Source organism: Acipenser ruthenus, chromosome 3 (assembly GCF_902713425.1).
Source record: "Acipenser ruthenus chromosome 3, fAciRut3.2 maternal haplotype, whole genome shotgun sequence".
Taxonomy (NCBI): Eukaryota; Metazoa; Chordata; class Actinopteri; order Acipenseriformes; family Acipenseridae; genus Acipenser; species Acipenser ruthenus.
The window spans coordinates 13,390,787-13,410,239 of record NC_081191.1 but is presented as its reverse complement, the minus strand read 5'-3'; the positions used below and the strand labels follow the sequence as shown (position 1 = coordinate 13,410,239).

General features: G+C 36.7%; 1 protein-coding gene across 1 annotated transcript in view; it reads left to right on the top strand.

Annotated features, from left to right (window-relative positions):
• Positions 1 to 18,392, top strand: part of LOC117435683 (uncharacterized) — a 154,208-nt gene extending 135,816 nt beyond the window's left edge. The window contains exon 6 of the mRNA XM_059012570.1: positions 17,247 to 18,392. Within this exon, the coding sequence (XP_058868553.1) occupies positions 17,247 to 17,372 (126 nt within the window). The 3' untranslated portion in view covers positions 17,373 to 18,392. The remainder of the gene's footprint in view (positions 1 to 17,246) is intronic.
• The last annotated feature ends 1,061 nt before the right edge of the window (positions 18,393 to 19,453 follow it).

Here is a 19,453-nt window from a genome sequence, read left to right as displayed (position 1 = left end):
ACTCGTAGCAGTTGTTTTTATTTTTATTTTATTCTGTTCTCTCTCACTCTCGCTCCAAAACACTCCACATTCCTCCTCCGAACAACCACCATGAATGCAGCGAGCTGCAGGCTTTTATGCTGGTGATCATCTCCCGTTTAGCAACAAATTAATCAATTAATTAAATCGGGAGATGGCCACCTTCTACACAAGTTTTGCTAGATGGGCTTCAACCCCTTCGATGCTGCTAAACAATAAGAGAAACTCTGCTTTTTTGCCGTCACATATAAACAAAATAAATCATAATAATACAAACTATACACAGGCTGGCGGGGGTACCCCGTTCTAAAATAAATAAATAAACAAACATTTGTGCAGGGCTTTTCTCCTGCCCTGCCACAGCATTACCATGACTCTTTAGTCCTTATTTTATGTATTTATATTGCAGTGCCACCTAATGTAATACACCTTTTAATACATGTCATTGAAAGTGACGGTATCTATGTCTTCATGTTTATCGATGCTGAATGTTGTACTAAGTGCCCTGAAATTAATGCTTTTCATGTGCATCTTTTGTATTTTATGCATAACCAACTCCAGCAGTCACTTCTGATTAAGATAAAGGGTTTCAGATGAGAACTTATATACAAATAATAATACATACAGCTTTCTGGTTAATATATGTAATACTAAACCATTCTACTACTTTAACTACATTATGACTGTACATACTCATGAGTATAAAGAGAACTACATGGGCTAACTAGAATTAACAGATTTGGTTCCGGTCTTAAACATAAATATGAATATACTATGCCTGGTTTGCATTACTTAATCATTGCAGTCATTTTTTTTTTAAATATCAGGCTATCCCTTTCTGTCATAATCCTGTTCTGACAGTGCAGCAAGGCATGATGGGAGCACACTCAGTACACAACCCTAGCAGAAGGGCATATTATTTGACTTTGTACTTATTTACTCTAATCCAGTGTCAAGCACAGAGAGTAAGACGGACCCTGCGAGGTTTGTTTTTTTAAGTGCAGCTGAAGGCAACAATTTGTGGCATTATTACAAGGTGAAACAGTATCTGTTGCCTTCTATCTCAGCAGTCATCAAAATTAAACATTTTTAGTTGTTGGAGAAAGTACTGGCATTATTTAGAAAATATATTGTGGTTTGTGCATAAAATGCTTCCTAGTTTTTTGTTACATAAAGTTTTCTCTCTTGTTAAAATTATTAATATTTGTTTTATTAAATAATGTTTTCTCCCTTGTTAAAATGCTGAATATGTAAGACATGAGTTACAGCACACGTTACAGGTGTCATAGGTCAATCTTTTAAGAATTTGTTTTCCAAATGGTGTTCAAAGAAAGACAATACAGCACAAGGAGTTTTCAAAGGGGTATTCAAATGCAGCTGACATAATCAAAAACTTCAGCTGGATTTTCAGAATTAGAATGTTTTTCATTGATTCTGAGTGTTTACCAAGCTCAGCACAGCATCATGTTATAAATTATTTTCTTGCTGCTGCTGGGAAAAGGGCCCATTAATTAGAGTGTTGAACCTAACACCTAGATTTATGTAAAGATTTGATGCAGTTTGCTCTGAAAGGTATATATGTGGGCACCTATTAAATACAAAGTAAGTAATAATTTAAGACATTTAGGTAAGAAATTGAGTGCATTAGTTTGATGTCTGCACATTATTTTGTACACTTGTTTGTGTGACACGTCTTCTGCCTCTCACTTGTCTGTGAGGAGCTACCCTCCTCAGGATGTCAGAAACCCTTTAGGCAAGCACTTGGCCTTCCTGCTTTCACAAGACCTGCTTTAACATCTGGCAAAATCAATGATACAGTCCACATAGGGTCTTTATAGGTGATACACAGTTTTACGTTTATTTCATAAAGCTCTATTGTAGGTGGTATCCAGTGGACATTAACTATTTCAGTGCCACATTCTTTTAACCTCTGACAATATTGTTGATACAGACTACACAATTCTCTGCTTCTCTTCCATTACGAGTTGTGTCCAGTAGAAATGTAATCTCTGGACATATGAACTTTTTTTTTTCACAATTCCATTTTACTTAATGTTTACAAATCATTCAATCTGATATGACATACACCCACCAAGGATGATTTGTTTTTGTTCACAAAAACTCCCCATTTCTAGTTCGATGCCTGTGATTTAGAGCTTTTAACATGATTTTCTATTACCAGTATTCATTTCAGTGTTTAGCGATTTGCAATAAATCTTGTTTCTTTTCTGTAAATATTTTAACAGTGAATTCAGGTGATTCTGTTTTATCCCACAGCAGCCCTGAAGCCAGGGCGAGGCATTTGTCCTCACACCCCAAGCAACACATTAATGCAAGATCTCTGCAGTGTAAATCTTCAGCTTGATACCTTGCTTTACTAGTTTACTTTCTTAAAAAAAAGCATATTGTGTAAAGTGCAAATAATCCAGAGGTGGCTAGTTGCTGATAACGCAGATTGAGGAATGCGCCTGCAGGGTCAGCACACAAGGCTGGATACATTATTCTAAAGTAAGACTGCCCAGGAACACCATAACTTTAAATATTTCAATGTTAATTGACATAAGCTTGACTGGCATCAGTGAACAATTATATGCAGCAGTTAATCTAACTTGTATGGAGCAGGATTTGTTGACCTTCACCATGAAATGATAAAAACACCCTGTAGCACAGTGATGAATATTGCAGAGTGCACACATCCTACTGTTTGGAAAGGACATGCAAAGTGTTTATCTTCCTATTGTGTACACAGAAAAAGTACTGTAACTTGCAGATAGAGATTATTACATTGTTGGGGACATTGCTAAAGTTTCTAAGTAAATAATTCATAATAGAATGTGCTGAATTTCTTTTTCAATAACACCATTACAGTTTTTAAGAGCTATCGAGCAATTTAAGAAGTGATGAAAGCTCTCCACAGGATTATTGGTGGCCATTTTGAACAGATAATGTAATAGTACATACTGTGGCATCTGCTTCATGAGGGTAATATTTTGCACATCTTCTGGTACCTTCAACAGTATTCATTTACTGTTTAAAATGGTTTTTTTTTTCCCCTCCAGTACAGTTTAACAGTGATCAGGTAACACGACAACTATACTGAATTTAATTTAATTATTTTTTTTTTTTTTAAAAGCTTGTATCCTTTGATTTACAGTTTTTGACAGAAATGTTGCCAGTGGAAATGCTGCCACAGCAGTTTTAAGTAGCTTGCAGCATACACAACCCTTGTACCCGTGTGGCTGTAAGTGAATCTTTTATACAGCAAACTCAATAATCAAATGATTTTTCAGGACAAGACAGTGAACATCATTAAAATACTGATGCAAAAAAAAGTTACTCATTTTCAAATGCTTGTCAAGTAAAGCAACAAGAACGGAAAGATTCAATCAGAAACTATTCATAAATTAAGCAATTTAACCATACGATGTACAGTATGTAGGTAGTATTAAATGCCAGTCAGGTTTTAGATCAAGACACAGCACTGAAACAGCCCTTGTTAAGGTTGTTAATGATCATGGCCGCTGACTCGGGTGCACTGACCGTTCTGGTCCTATTAGACCTTAGTGCTGCATTCGATACCGTAAACCACGCCATTCTAATTAACCGCTTGGAATGCTGCATGGGTATTACTGGAATTGTCTTACAGTGGTTCTGATCATACTTGTCAGATCGTAGGCAGTGTGTTTCTATGGGCGGCTATACATCTTACCCTAGCCCGGTATCTACAGGTGTGTCACAGGGCTCTATTTTAGGACCCTTACTTTTTAATATCTATATGTTGCCACTTGGACAGATCATACATCATCATATCTAGGACCCACTATAGAATCTGATGGGATTAAACTGCCTTTAATTTTTTTTATATATATATAACAGTATTCAAATAGGTAAAATGAAGACTGAACAGAATGCATTGTACAGATGACGTTTACATTTAACAAAAACAATGCTATTTGGAGTCTTGTACCCTTGCATATACAGACGTTCTCCTTCGGACACCCTCTGCTGCACCAAACCACAACTCAACACCCGCTATTTATTTGAACAATGTCACACGACTCTCTTTTCTCTTAGTACATACGACAAAACGCATACTTTGTGAATTGTCACAACGGAAATGCAAATTGCAGTATGTATGTGTTGAGACTGGCCCATTTTAGTACATCTACCCCTAAAGGTTTATTTAAACATTAGCATTCTTCTCATAGCCCAAACACTGTTGTATCCGCACCAGTTTTTCTGCTAAGCAAAGCTGCCCAATGCTGTGTCTTTTTAAAAGAACTGTACAGCCATCCATCACTAGCTTTAAAACTTGTTCTCTGGATGTTGTCGACTATGGAATAACAATGCTTTCTCTTCTAGTACTGGTCCTGAAATCGGAGTGCCTTTTCACTTTCTGGCATGAACCACATGTACAAGCTTTTTCTCTTGTGTTGTCTTGACAGTTGCATAGTTTACAACTATTCGATAATTTTTCAGCTAGAGTAAGTAGGCCTACTGTCCTTTTTCGTTTGTCAGCCATTTCGAATTTGTCAGGGACACACTTGCAGTACAGTTAATAGGTGATTAGGATCAAAGTAGGATCAGTGTTGGGCTTGCGCCAGACGTAACGCTTGGAATTCAATTTTTTAGTTCAATTTTTGTCTTGTCTGACCACAAAACCTTTTTCCACGTCTGCAGTATGGAGTAGTGGTTAGGGATCTGGAATCCTGACCGGAGGGTCGTGGGTTCAATCCCAGCTGGGGGACACTGCTGCTGTACTCTTGAGCAAGGTTCTTTACCTAGATTGCTCCAGTAAAAACCCAACTGTATAAATGGGCAATTGTATGTAAAAAATTGTGTAAAAAATAATGTAATTGTATCTAAAAATAATGTGATATCTTGTAACAATTGTAAGTCGCCCTGGATAAGGGCGTCTGCTAATAAATAAATAATAATAATAAAAAGGGGTTTGAAGTAACAGGCTTCTACTGTATTTAAACCCATTCTTTTTCAGAGGTGTATGTATGTTACACATCAGCATATCCAATGGATAGCACATTTTAATATCATAGATTGCAGTGGAATGAACTTCACACTGGAGCAGCATTAACATAAAACAATGATTGCTTCATGAAAAAAAAAAAGAATATTCCATTTCCATTCACAATCTAGAGATGAACATTTCAGCTGCCTCTGGGGATTGCTTGTGTATTAACATCCTGTTGCTGCTGCTGCTTCTCCTTCAGAAATCTTGCTATAGGTTTTCAACTGGATATTTGCAAACAGGCAGTGGGTCTCGGCAACATTAGTCTGATTTAATTTCTCAGTAGTTATGGGCCGAGACAAAAAACAAATAAAACCAAATAAAAAACTCTAGAAAATAAGAATGTACACCAAACACTACCGTCAACTGTGTGTACACTAGTAAATCACATGACTGTAATACTCAACTGTATGACTAATTCAGTACTTGGTTCGAACAGCACAAGAGCTAAACCGGTCCATTCCTCACAGTTAATGATTGCAATCCATAAAGTATATAAAAGACAAAACTACTGCATTTAAAGCATTTTCAAATTACAAATAAGAATAGAATAAAATAAATTAAGTATAACTGGAAATGACGTTACAGTGTGTGACCATACAGTAAAATACTTTTAAAGAATCACTGCAGGGAGTATAATAATAATAATAATAATAATAATAATAATAATAATAATAATAATAATAATAATAATAATCTTTATTTTATAAAGCGCCTAAATGCATGCATCTCAAAACGCTGTACAAACACAAAAAACACAGAGAACCATATATACATACAGCATATTAAGAGTATACATAATATAAAAAGAAATTACACAAATCAAAAAACAAATCATGATAAAAATGCCTGATTGTAAAAGTGTGTCTTTTTTAAAAGCATCAACGGTCCCTGATAGATTGAGGAAGGTTGTTCCAAAGTTTGGGCGCATAGCGGCAAAAAGCCCTATTGCCCATGGAGCGAAGCTTAGTTTTGGGTATTGCCAGTAAACCCGAAGATGAAGAACGTAGATTACGTACGGGTGTGTAACGTGTAAGCAATTCAGCAATGTAACATGGAGCTAAACCGTTCAGAGTCTTATAGGTTAACAACAGTATTTTTTATATAGCACATTTCATAGTGGACCACCATCACAAAGAGCTTTACAGAGGTAGGTTGTGAACTGTGCATTATATGCAGAGTCACTTACAATAGGACACTGAATTAACATCTCATCCGCAGGATGGAGCACAAGGAGGTCAAGTGATTGGTGGCTTCGCTGTGGATCCGCAGTTCGAAAAATGACGGAGTCGTCTGGGGGTTGCAGCGGTGAACCGGGATAAAAATAATAATTGGGCATTCCAAATTGGGGAGAAAACCGGGGTAAAAAACTGTGAAGTTCTATTGGGAAAATTAAAACGCTTGAAGCTAAAAACAATAATTCCATAAATCTTAGCCATTTTTAAATTCTGTTAGCTACATAGCAACGTTGCTTTTACAATCAGAAACTTTTTGGATTTCTTCACAATCTTGACAGCTAAAGTAGTTGTTGTATATATATATAGCTGTTTTTTTAGACATGGTGAATACGCTGCAGTTCTTCAAGGACTCAATACTGAAAAACTGCAGCCATATGGAATGTGAAGATAATTTATCTGATGTCAGACAGCAAGAATTTGATCCCAGAGTCTTTTGTGGCATTGTTGCCATTTTCCCAACCATGCTGGTTTGAAATATGTACTTTTTAATGTTAAAAATGTGAAATTCAATGAATGCAAAAAAAAGGTTAATTTATTTCTGATTCGACTGTGTAATCTTGTTTGTTGTTGTCGATGTTTAAATGGAATATGATTATCCTTTTAACCAGCTAATCCACAGCATGCTACACAGTGATAAGGCCTGTATTTAAAAAAAAAAAAAAAAAAATCTTGGATGACTGGCAAAGTCCAGGTATCTCAGCAAGTTCCCACTGCTTCTGTGCTTAAACTGATTTGTGGACATTTTAAAACACTCACTAATTTTTTGTTCAGCTTGCCAAGAATCTAGCCAGAGAGAGAGAGAGAGAGAGAGAGAGAGAGAGAGAGAGAGAGAGAGAGAGAGAGAGAGAGAGAGAGAGAGAGAGAGAGAGAGAGAGAGAGAGAGAGAGAGAGAGAGAGAGAGAGAGAGAGAGAGAGAGAGAGAGAGAGAGAGCCTGTGGATGCAATGTAATGGTTTTCTGAAACAATAAGTTACCAACCGTAGCCTTGTGAGTATGAGAAGTTCTTATTAAACGGAACCGAGGGAATGAAATTGGTACACCGTAACTTTAAATATTACAATTTTAATTCATATAAGCATACTTGGGTTCTTTTGTTTTTATATGTAGTTTTATTAGCAATTTGCTTTCAGATAAGATAATAAAACCATACTTTTAAAGTCACATTCTCAAAGAGCATGCCCATCTGGCATCAGCAATCACAGAAAAAACTGGTTTGTATAACTTGTTCAGTAGGTTGTGTAACATGCTTTCTTACTGTGCAGATAGGGTTGCCACCTTTTCCACAGACCAAACCCGGACATATTTCTCAGTCAGCCTAGGTTTATCAAAACTGCAGTATACTGTAATACAGCACAATGCCACCAGATCAATAATCATGCTCTTGATATTTCTAGCAATCGAACTTGCAAGCAAGATAAATAGTAGCTATAGTATGTCATGGTACGTTAGAGCTAGTATCTATACCTCAGACAAGTAGCTGTGGTGATGAGTAAAGCCGTGGTAAATCAATACAATTTCTGAAGCGACGATACTGTCTGTTTATATTTTCACAAATAATGTTTCCAGACAGTCACCACAGAGCCCGTTTTTGACGGTCAGAATTATTTTACAGCCGTTTGTTAATAAATATTAACAAACGTTAGTAATACATGTTACAAACTAAAACAAACAACGACACTATCGGTTGTGTGTTGGTAAAAAGACAAAGTGAGTCCAAATGTACTCAAATTTGGCTCGGGTTTTTCAACGTTACAAATGGCTACAGCTAAATATTTAAACATACATACACAGGCATATATGTTGTTTAATTATCATTATATATCGTAAATAAACCATATTTTATTGTAAAGGTTATGTATTTAATCACACAGATCAATTTAATGTAAAGCATTATTCAAATGCCTGGGGCACAGTATACAGATCAGTAACTTTTGGCTTGGCTGGTATTAAATTTGGCGCATTTGCTACCTTGGTAGATTTTGACGGTTTTTGAATTGGCATTCATCACTACCACGTTCACAAAGAAAAATGCAACACCGTTTTGTATTTCTACTTTTAATTTTAAAAAAACAAACATTCAAATACATGTTTACTTACTGAAATCCGACTGCTAAAACAGTATCTTATTTACAGTAACTGGTTATAGCATCTGTGTCACTGCAGCAACTTGGGAGAACAAAGCCTTCTAATGTAGCTGCAGTATACCGTTTATCGTTTTTATATGGCCCTTAATTTTAAGATACCAGTAATTGGAAAGGATTACTAACTGCAGTACGATAGTAATTTGCTAACTCTCAGTTTTAAAACGTATGGTTCATTAACATGGCGCAGTGGAATGATCACAGTATCATGCAGTAATTGTAGGACAGTATTGTCACGTGTGAAAACTTTAACCATTAATCAGAAACGAAAATGCTTTACATTTAAAACTGGTTTATAGACCAGCAAGCACTGGCAAAATCAGATCAGTTTTATAAGGTGCAAAACATATTGTTTAAGGACTTTGCGATACCAGCACGGTGGGTGTCTTAATAGTAGTACATGCTTCTACAATGTATCGACAGTAACAATCCAATGCAAACTTGCAACATTCTTTTTACAGACTTTCTAACAAGTCTGGCATAAACAATTTTGGCTGCTACTTAATTAACCCCATGTAACACACATAAAAACACTTATCACACTGCCTCGGTTTCTGATCGCATCATCAATTCCAGATTTTCTAAATCCATTGATGGAAATGTCCGATCTGCTTTTAGTTTATTTCCAAGCAAATTGGACTCATCACTCACTACCATTCTCATATTCACTTTGACATCCGACACATTCTTTCCCTTATCCAGCGCTTCATACCAGTCTGTCAGAGGGCGGGTTCTCGCACTGTATGACACGGTCTGATTGGTGAAAGCATTATTGGCGATCCAATCAAAACCGCCAATAAAACCAGAATAAATTGCACGCCAAACTTTCCTGTTATACGGTATGTCAAAGAAAATATGAAAAGAATGTTGGTGTTTCTTATGCGTTTCACGTAAAACCGGACATTAGGGCGTCCGGGTTTGTTAATTCCTGCCACCCGGACACATATGCCAATTCCCGGACTGTCCGGGTCAAACCCGGACAGGTGGCAACCCTATGTGCAGATAATTAAGAAGGTATTACTGTTGAGTTGTGCTGAACAAAACAAAAAACGTAATCACTTAAAAACAACACAACACAAAGTCTGCGCACATTCTGTATACCAGTAGCAATCCGTGTGTTGTTTTAAACATGTTTATTACATAACAAATGTAGTTCTGTTTGTGTATCCTAGCCAGATAGTTGTTCCCCTGATGAGTTCTTTAGGCTTAACCATTCACGTGATAGTTCTAAGCAGATACAACACAATTTACCCTGCAGTGTGGCACATCACGCTGTTTGCAAAAATCAAAAACAGCTAATCCCTGCTGTAGGGGAATTATTCTGTGCTTGTTTATTTCACTTTCATTTAGAATTTTACTTTAAATTAGTATCATAGATACAAATGTGATCTTCCTGTTATGTGAACCAGGTTCTCTCCAAGTGTCTTAACTTCAAAGACCATGTGACCTTCAGAACAGGAAGTGATTACCAGTAGGCACTATACAGTAGCAGGTTAATAACTATTGAGTTGACATATCCTGAAATTAATCAAAATGTCTAAAAAAAGGTTTCTAATTCGATGGCTCACAACCCCGGTCCTTGGGACCCCATGTGTCTTTTGGTTTTCATTCCAACTGAGTTAAAGTTTCAGATTTCAATTTTACAGTTAACTTGAAATCCCCAACTGTTTAAAGAGCTGACAATAATTTAAAAGTCCTAATTAAGCAATTTATTAGTTCAATTAAGGGTTTAGTTAAGTAATTGAGAGCTCAGTTGGAATGAAAACCAGAAGACACATGGGATCTCGAGGACTGGGGTTGAGAGCCACTTTTCTAATTGGTCTAGCTTTCAAGAAAGTATTTTCTTCAGGTGAGAAAGCGACTGTATAGTATATGCATATTTGGATTATCCTATTAAAAGGTATCACCAAAACTGATTATTTTTTTGTACTTCTGTCAGGGTCATTTATCAAGGAGACAACACACATGCCAACATTAAGTGTAAATGAGTTATATTTTAATGTTATTGGTCTGGTAATCATTGTGTGAAGAACAAAGTTATGCATTTTGTACTTGTGTATTTGCCCTATTTTACAGAACTACTTGACTGCATCTGATGTGCAAATGCATTATTTACATGCAGAGCAGTAAATGCTGATATTTTAAATTTCATTTGAATCCTTTCTTGAAGGTGTTTATAGGAAGCAGTACAAAAATTGTCAGGGAGCTCCATGAGTGATCCCCAGCAAGTCATTGATTTCATGCAAATCAGAAGATTATTCAACCCCCTTAAGATATGATCTTTGTCAGCTCTTGACTTGTTTGCTTACTCATTGACATCTTTTGAACTAACCAAGAAATTTTTAAAAATCACATTTGGGGGGACATTGATGTAGTTTTGGTGAATTGAACAAATAATTCCTTATATAATAATGAAGTGGCAGTGAGTTACTATATGGTTAGGCTTGCTCCTTTTCTCACTACTATAATAAATCACTGATCGTATAGAGTAACATTTATTTTTTAGTCAATTCTTTTAATTAAACCTGTGGCATGGGCTTTGCTGCTCAATATGATAATTTTCAACCTATTCCTTGCTTATGACCAGCAGCTGACCAAATGCAGTGGGGGCGATTCTATGCAAACTCAGGAAAATGACAGCAAATGAAACGCGCGTCAATCATACCTAACAGTTTCTTATTGTTCACTCTGTGTCATCAGCTCAGATGGTCTGAAGTGACTCATAAACTGAAAGTGGGGAAGTCTGTTGTATAAATAACAGGTTTCAAGGTGTTCCTATGAAGATCACCGGTCAGAGACAATCTCTGAGAGGCGAGTTGATTTATTTTGGTATTTTGTGAGCCGCTGGAAAGGGGCAACCCTTATTATGGGAAAAGTTTTAAAAAAAATCTCACCATCCTTAATTATATTTTAGGTAAAATAGTTCACAAATATATAACCCAATTTAGCTGATAATTGCTTTGCCGTCTTGCAGTATCTAGTAAAATACAGTATTGAAAAAGTCGTGGGATTAAATTTAGCTGAAGACTTTCATGTTCTCAAGGCAATCTGGGACATGAGGCACCTCCTAATGAAAGCTGAAAGTATATTCATTATGCAGCTAGAAATAACTTAATTTTGTCAGCCAATAATACCTTTTTTTGCATAACCATATGAGGTGAATTAATGTAGTAGAGGGCAGACTAATACTCTAGGTCTTTTAAAATGAAACATTGTTTTCTAACTTAAACAGTTGTGATATTCTGTGTACATACTGTAATGACCAGTATATTAGCTCAAGAGTTGTGGTTATTGTAATTTGCAAATTAAGATTTTAAATGTTCTTTATTTATTAAACTTGACAGGAATATCCATTAGGTTCTGATGGACATGATGCCCCATACAGATGCCCCGCTACAGCCATATGCTAATTAGGTCCCTGATTCCTTGTACTGTGAGGTAATGTCATTTATAAAAGTTGAATTGTGTCAAGACAATAATGACTTGTGTGTGATAATATAGTGTTAAACTTCTTCAGGAAAGGATAAATACAAATTAATAATAAATCAAAACTGCAATATAAGAGTGTTCATTTGCTTTCCTATATTAGTAAAATAATGTCTGGTAAGGAATTACATTTAGACCCAGGATAACATTTTAAGAATCGCTAAAATGCACAAAAGAAAATGTGAATGTTACAGAAACAGTGTGGACACGCCACAGCACGCAAAATAGCCTTTTTTTAAATTTATTTTTTAGAATGGATTGCAATATATTTTAATGAAATCCTAAATATATTTTAGAGTCCTGCGATCTATAAAATATATCTTGTATTCTTGTAATGTACTGCAATATATTTTGAATGTTTTCTGAAATATATGAGAATATATTTACAAATATATTGCACTATGCAGCATATATTTAGGAAAGAGATGACAATTTGTTACCATGTATTTTAAATATATTTTTTATTGCTTTGACATATACTGCAATATATTATTTTCCATATAATTAGCAATCAGTATTATACTTTCGTGAAATCATTTTGAAAACTGGATTCTTCTGTGGCTTTGAATTAGATCTTTTTACAAAAACTAAACCCTGATAATGGTCAGTGTGTTTTAATTACTATTTGAGTTAATTGTATCAGATTACTGTATCATGACAATAATGACTTGTGTGTGACACTTTTATGCATATTATATATTCTAGGATAACACATTCAACATAGAATACATCTTTGGCCTTTGGCCTCGCCTCGGGGAACCCCTTCCCATACATTTGTACGCTGATAAGTGGAGGGGCTGGCTCTAGGAAAGCCATGGGCAGGGGCAGATAGCTGCCCTCCCCCTTAGACGAAGCCAAAAAACATGTGGAGGCTGGGGAGGAGGAGGCAAACTCTAACTCAAAGCAGGGAGGTAATGGATCAGGTGAGGTCTAAACCCTTTCCCTGACAATCATTGGTTGATTTGACTGACTGATTTAAAGCGAGTTCCCTGCCTGAACCACCACTTTGCTTCATGCCAAATTATAGTTTTGTTGTGATTCTGTGTAACACTCTCAAATATATTTAGCAAAGGGATCGTAAACTTTATTCATTGGTTTTGTAAAATGACAGAAGCAACATCTTATAATTTATGGCCAGTGTGATTCTGTTTTTAACCATTTTAAAATAGTGATACAAAATATCAGTGATCTGGGCTCTATAAGACTGTGATTAAAAATGATACAAAATTAAATGTAGTTTTCATAATTTACTGCAGTCAGCCAACTTCCAAGTTTCAAAGGTGTTAATTAGCATCTCTGTAAGGGGAGCTTGCGTGTAGAAAGTCCACAGCCATCCCTGCTATCATTTCAGCTGATATTGCGTTCTGGTTGATAGACGTAACGCTTTGAGATATTGGCTTCGGACACAGCTGTATTCTGTGGGTTTTTTTCTTAGTTGGGTTCCGTTATCAATGTTGTCCAGTAAAAATTAACCCTGTCACTGCCACATAGTTTTAACATCTGGCCATAATACACACCCATGTTAGTATGCTGATGTATTCTATTATTATCTTAATAAAGTTACAGATGGTGTCCAGTAGATGTTTTACATCTGAACATATCAGTGATTCAGATATTTTTCACAAATCCATTTTACTTCATCTTTACAAACCATTTCCTTGGGGATGCTTTGTTTTTGTTCACAATTTTTAGCTTACTCCTTTTCACTACTGTTTTACAAGCACATATCACATTGAAATGTATTACTGTGTGGGTCCAGCGAACACCAAAATATTCTTGAGTTTTCTATGTATTTTTCATGCACATACAGTCAGATTGCTGCATTACTGCATGCATACATATATATATATATATATATATATATATATATATATATATATATATATATATATATATATATATCTGTGCTGAGTGACAATGTGGCTCTGGGGGTACAATTTAATTCCATACAGGCTATGCAAATGTTAACCTTTATTACATATCAGCAACTTCTTATATTGCCTTAACTGAGAAATTATGAATTCAACTCTGCCCTTTGTTTTAATGCATCTGTAATAATATTTTTGCTTTATATACAGACGTGCTCAAATTTGTTGGTACCCTTACAGCTCATTGAAATAATGCTTCATTCCTCCTGAAAAGTGATGAAATTAAAAGCTATTTTATCATGTATACTTAGAATAGAATAAAGCAAAGAAGCTGTGAAAAGAGATGAATTATTGCTTATTCTACAAAGATATTCTAAAATGGCCTGGACACATTTGTTGGTACCCCTTAGAAAAGATAATAAATAATTGGATTATAGTGATATTTCAAACTAATTAGTTTCTTTAATTAGTATCACACATGTCTCCAATCTTGTAATCAGTTATTCAGCCTATTTAAATGGAGAAAAGTAGTCACTGTGCTGTTTGGTATCATTGTGTGCACCACACTGAACATGGACCAGAGAAAGCAAAGGAGAGAGTTGTCTGAGGAGATCAGAAAGAAAATAATAGACAAGCATGGTAAAGGTAAAGGCTACAAGACCATCTCCAAGCAGCTTGATGTTCCTGTGACAACAGTTGCAAATATTATTAAGAAGTTTAAGGTCCATGGAACTGTAGCCAACCTCCCTGGGTGCGGCCGCAAGAGGAAAATCGACCCCAGATTGAACAGAAGGATAGTGCGAATGGTAGAAAAAGAACCAAGGATAACTGCCAAAGAGATACAAGCTGAACTCCAAGGTGAAGGTACGTCAGTTTCTGATCACACCATCCGTCGCTTTTTGAGCGAAAGTGGGCTCCATGGAAGAAGACCCAGGAGGACTCCACTTTTGAAAGAAAAAGCCAGACTGGAATTTGCTAAAATGCATATTGACAAGCCACAATCCTTCTGGGAGAATGTCCTTTGGACAGATGAGTCAAAACTGGAGCTTTTTGGCAAGTCACATCAGCTCTATGTTCACAGACGAAAAAATGAATCTTTCAAAGAAAAGAACACCATACCTACAGTGAAACATGGAGGAGGCTCGGTTATGTTTTGGGGCTGCTTTGCTGCGCCTGGCACAGGGTGCCTTGAATCTGTGCAGGGCACAATGAAATCTCAAGACTATCAAGGTATTCTGGAGCGAAACGTACTGCCCAGTGTCAGAAAGCTCTGTCTCAGTCGCAGGTCATGGGTCCTCCAACAGGATAATGACCCAAAACACACAGCTAAAAGCACCCAAGAATGGATAAGAACAAAACATTGGACTATTCTGAAGTGGCCTTCTATGAGTCCTGATCTGAATCCTATCGAACATCTATGGAAAGAGCTGAAACTTGCAGTCTGGAGAAGGCACCCATCAAACCTGAGACAGCTGGAGCAATTTGCTCAGGAAGAGTGGGCCAAACTACCTGTTAACAGGTGCAGAAGTCTCATTGAGAGCTACAGAAAACGTTTGATTGCAGTGATTGCCTCTAAAGGTTGTGCAACAAAATATTAGGTTAGCGGTCCCATCATTTTTGTCCATGCCATTTTCATTTGTTTTCTTGTTTACAATATTATGTTGAATAAAAAATCAAAAGCAAAGTCTGATTTCTATTAAATATGGAATAAACAATGGTGGATGCCAATTACTTTTGTCAGTTTCAAGTTATTTCAGAGAAAATTGTGCATTCTGGTGGCGGGGGTACCAACAAATTTGAGCACGTCTGTATTTTAGTTTGATTTCACAAACCCTGATTAGCACTCATCTTTAAGATTACCTTACCTAAGATAACATTAGCTTGTATAAAATTATTGCTATGCAGGGACTCTGAAACGAGTTTATGTTTTAATTTTAATATTAACTCCTGTGTCACTTCGTGGTTGAGTGTTATTAAAAGTCCAAATATTTTGTTTCATAGAAGTAAAATAAGCGAAAACAAGGCTTGGCACGGAGCAGACATAGGTTTTAGTGCTGCCAATCTTGCCAGCACCTTCCATTACACCATCCATTATGTCGGCCAAATAGATTTCTTGCAACCAATTGCAGCTTTCGGTGCAATTGTGACACAACTTATCCTTCAATTCTCATCACACACACTGACTGGTGCAAAAGGTGTTATAACAGAAGTCTCCAGCAGGCCAGATGCACATCTGGTAGTTTGCCTTCAAAGCGAGCATGTTCAAACACTTTACTAGTCTCCTAAAGGTGGCAATCTGTTGCTGAATTCATTGGTTTGTAATTCCATAGTGACAGGGCAGGTGCTAGGTGCCTAATGAAACTGACAAGTTGCTGTAGTGTAAAATGCACTTCAGCTGATTGTGTGAGTACATTTGACAAAATAAAGTGTCACTCAAATTGCCAAATATTGTTCCTTAAAGAATAACGCTAATTGAGCATCAGTTTTTACCACAGGTGGTTCATGCAAATGAGGTTGTGTGGTCCAGTGGTTAAAGAAACAGGCATGTAACTAGGAGGTCCCCGGTTCAAATCCCACCTTAGCCACTGACTCATTGTGTGACCCTGTGCAAGTCACTTAACTTCCTTGTGATCTGTCTTTCGGGTGAGACATAATTGTAAGTGACTCTGCAGCTGATGCATAATTCACACACCATAGTCTCTGTAAGTCACCTTGGATAAAGGCGTCTGCTAAATAAACAAATAATAATAATACCATTTTTAGGTTTCCAGTGAGCTGAGACTTGAGGTTCTGGAATAATGTAATATATTAAATCATTTGGTAATAGATGTTTATGACTGGTCAAGAAAATTATGTTTCAAATTACCTAAAATTTGTCACACAATGTATTGAGCCAGCATGTGCTTTTAAATTTCAGGTAAAACTTTTATAAACCATTCCTGATATTGAATCAACATAAAAAATGAGTATCGAATATATATTACCAAAAGTGGGGGTTAACACAAAGTTGAAATGCAGGGTCTTAATTAAAACATATAACTGTTACTGTCAACTTCCTGCTGACTAGAATGTGTTGACATGGAGGGCTTAAACTGGAGCTTAAACCTAACTGAAGAGAATATTAAAAAGTACATTTAAAAATGTCATGAGCTGGAGATTGTTAATATTTTAATTGCCTTTCCAAACCTTAATTAGAAGCACTTTTACATCAATACCTTTCAATTGCAAGTGCCTGGAATTTAGTTAGTTCCCAAGCCTATTCTGCTTCTTTCATCTTATAAAAGAAACATAACATACCTATGTTTCTGCTCATGCGGGTTGGAATCAGACTCTGTAATTGTAGAATCTTTAAAGAAGTAAAACAAATGTATCAATTAAATCTCAAAAAGATATATATCTGACACAAACATGCACTGACTTTATTTACTAACTCTGTCTGTTACTATACATGTTCTGTCCTTATCTGGCAGCTGTATGTGAAGGTAAAATGTGATGACAGCCCGATGCTGGAGCACATGGAACAGCTACTGGCCCGAGCTGGGGCCTGGAGAGGACCTCTTGGATTCCAAGGAGGATCTTCCTGTAGAGAACATTGAAGATGACTTTGTGGAGAGCAGCGATGATGAGGCCATGGAAGAGTAAAACAATGTAGACCAGTGGTTAAGACCTAATAAATATATTTTATAGAAAATAAAGAAACATTGGAATTAAGTTTGATGAGCATTAGCAGTTTCCCATTTGCGACTTTACTGTCTGAGACACCTTCCGCTAAGTCAAAAGCAATTTTATTGAGATTTTTTGGTTTTGTTTGTTCAATGAAAGGTACTTTTCTATCAGCCATGCCGCTCTCTTTTTTGTTTCTGTTTTCAAGAACCATCACTGCCGTAAGCATATTTACTAATACAATGGTTAGAATATTGTTATGCAATTCTTAGCTTCAGAAATTGAACCCCCTTTATTGTGCAAATTAACTTTGTGCTTTGCCATTTTATGCTAAATAATGCATAACAGAATTTGTCAAAACAAAGTCATATATTGTCATTAATGTACAAATATTGTACCTCGTGGGATACACTGTTCATAAGTGTGCTGACTGTTTTTACAATCAATGAAGGAAAAAGTGACAGATCCCAAGCTCAACTTCCCATGTTTGTGTAACTATCACCCATAAATAAATGTTGTTTAAATGTTGTTTAATGTCTAAAAATGTGGACATCACGACATGTCTCACACACAAGGGTCAAAATGTTTCTTAGTAGGCAGTATATTAGTTTAGTATAGTATTGTTCTACAGTGAAGTAGTTCCACATATTTGTCCTGGGAAGGGATGTTAAAAAGGGATCAGCCTGGAAGAGCAGCTGAACCAGAGGCACACAGAGACAAATGCTTAGCGGGAACCTGCAGCTACACCTGCCGTATCACTGCAGTTACACCAGCCGTATCACTGCAGCTACACCTGCCGTATCACTGCAGCTACACCTGCCGTATCACTGCAGCTACACCAGCCGTATTACTGCAGCTACACCTGCCGTATCACTGCAGCTACACCTGCCGTATCACTGCAGCTACACCTGCCGTATCACTGCAGCTACACCAGCCGTATCACTGCAGCTACACCAGCCGTATCACTGCACCTACACCTGCCGTATCACTGCAGCTACACCTGCCGTATCACTGTAGCTACACCAGCTGTATCACTGCACCTACACCAGCCGTATCACTGCACCTACACCAGCCGTATCACTGCACCTACACCAGCCGTATCACTGCACCTACACCAGCCGTATCACTGCACCTACACCAGCCGTATCACTGCACCTACACCTGCCGTATTACTGCAGCTACACCAGCCGTATCACTGCAGCTACACCTGCCGTATCACTGCAGCTACACCAGCTGATCACTCCTAACAGTAGCTGGAGTTTCTCATATGAAGCTAAAACAGAGCCTACAAAAGTATGTCACCAAAAAATCAAAACCAGAAATGAATGTAATAATTCTTAAAAGCTTGCATGATATCTCATTACCAGGAGCTAAAAACAATATCCATACACAACAGTGAAGGTATTGGTCAAGATATTAGACAATAATAAGGAAATTAATTTAACTCACACTACAGAAGATATTTTACCTTAATGTGGTCTGTAGAACATATCTAAATACTATATCGCCAGTATTCCACTTCATTATGGCTTATGTGTAGCTACTTTTCAATATTAATCGGTAAAGCTTGTTAAATGTCAAATTCCCCAAAAATAAGAGTTTGACTGAAATAAATTTATATAGGATAAACGTCGGTAAAACCACTTGCTATTTTTTTTATTTTCTTACCAAATCATTTAGAAATCATCTCTAGTTTGTGTAGTTTTTATACTTACTGTCTATCTCGCCTCTGTACCGCTCTGAATGGCTAGGGGTCACTGTCATTCATCTCAGTGGTCTGTTAGTACTGTAGTTTCACTGTCACTGTCATTTCACCCTTTTCTGACAGATCTCATTGCCTGAAGCTGTACTATAATGCTCTCATTCGTTTAAATGACTGTCAATCATCAAGACCTGCACCAACTGTGCACTTTCATTTGCCAGCTACAGCGCCTGTCATTCAAAGAGCCTGCTTTTGAAATTAGCGGGTTGAGGTGTAGGTAAGCTTTTGCTATAGGTATACAGTGACAGTTAC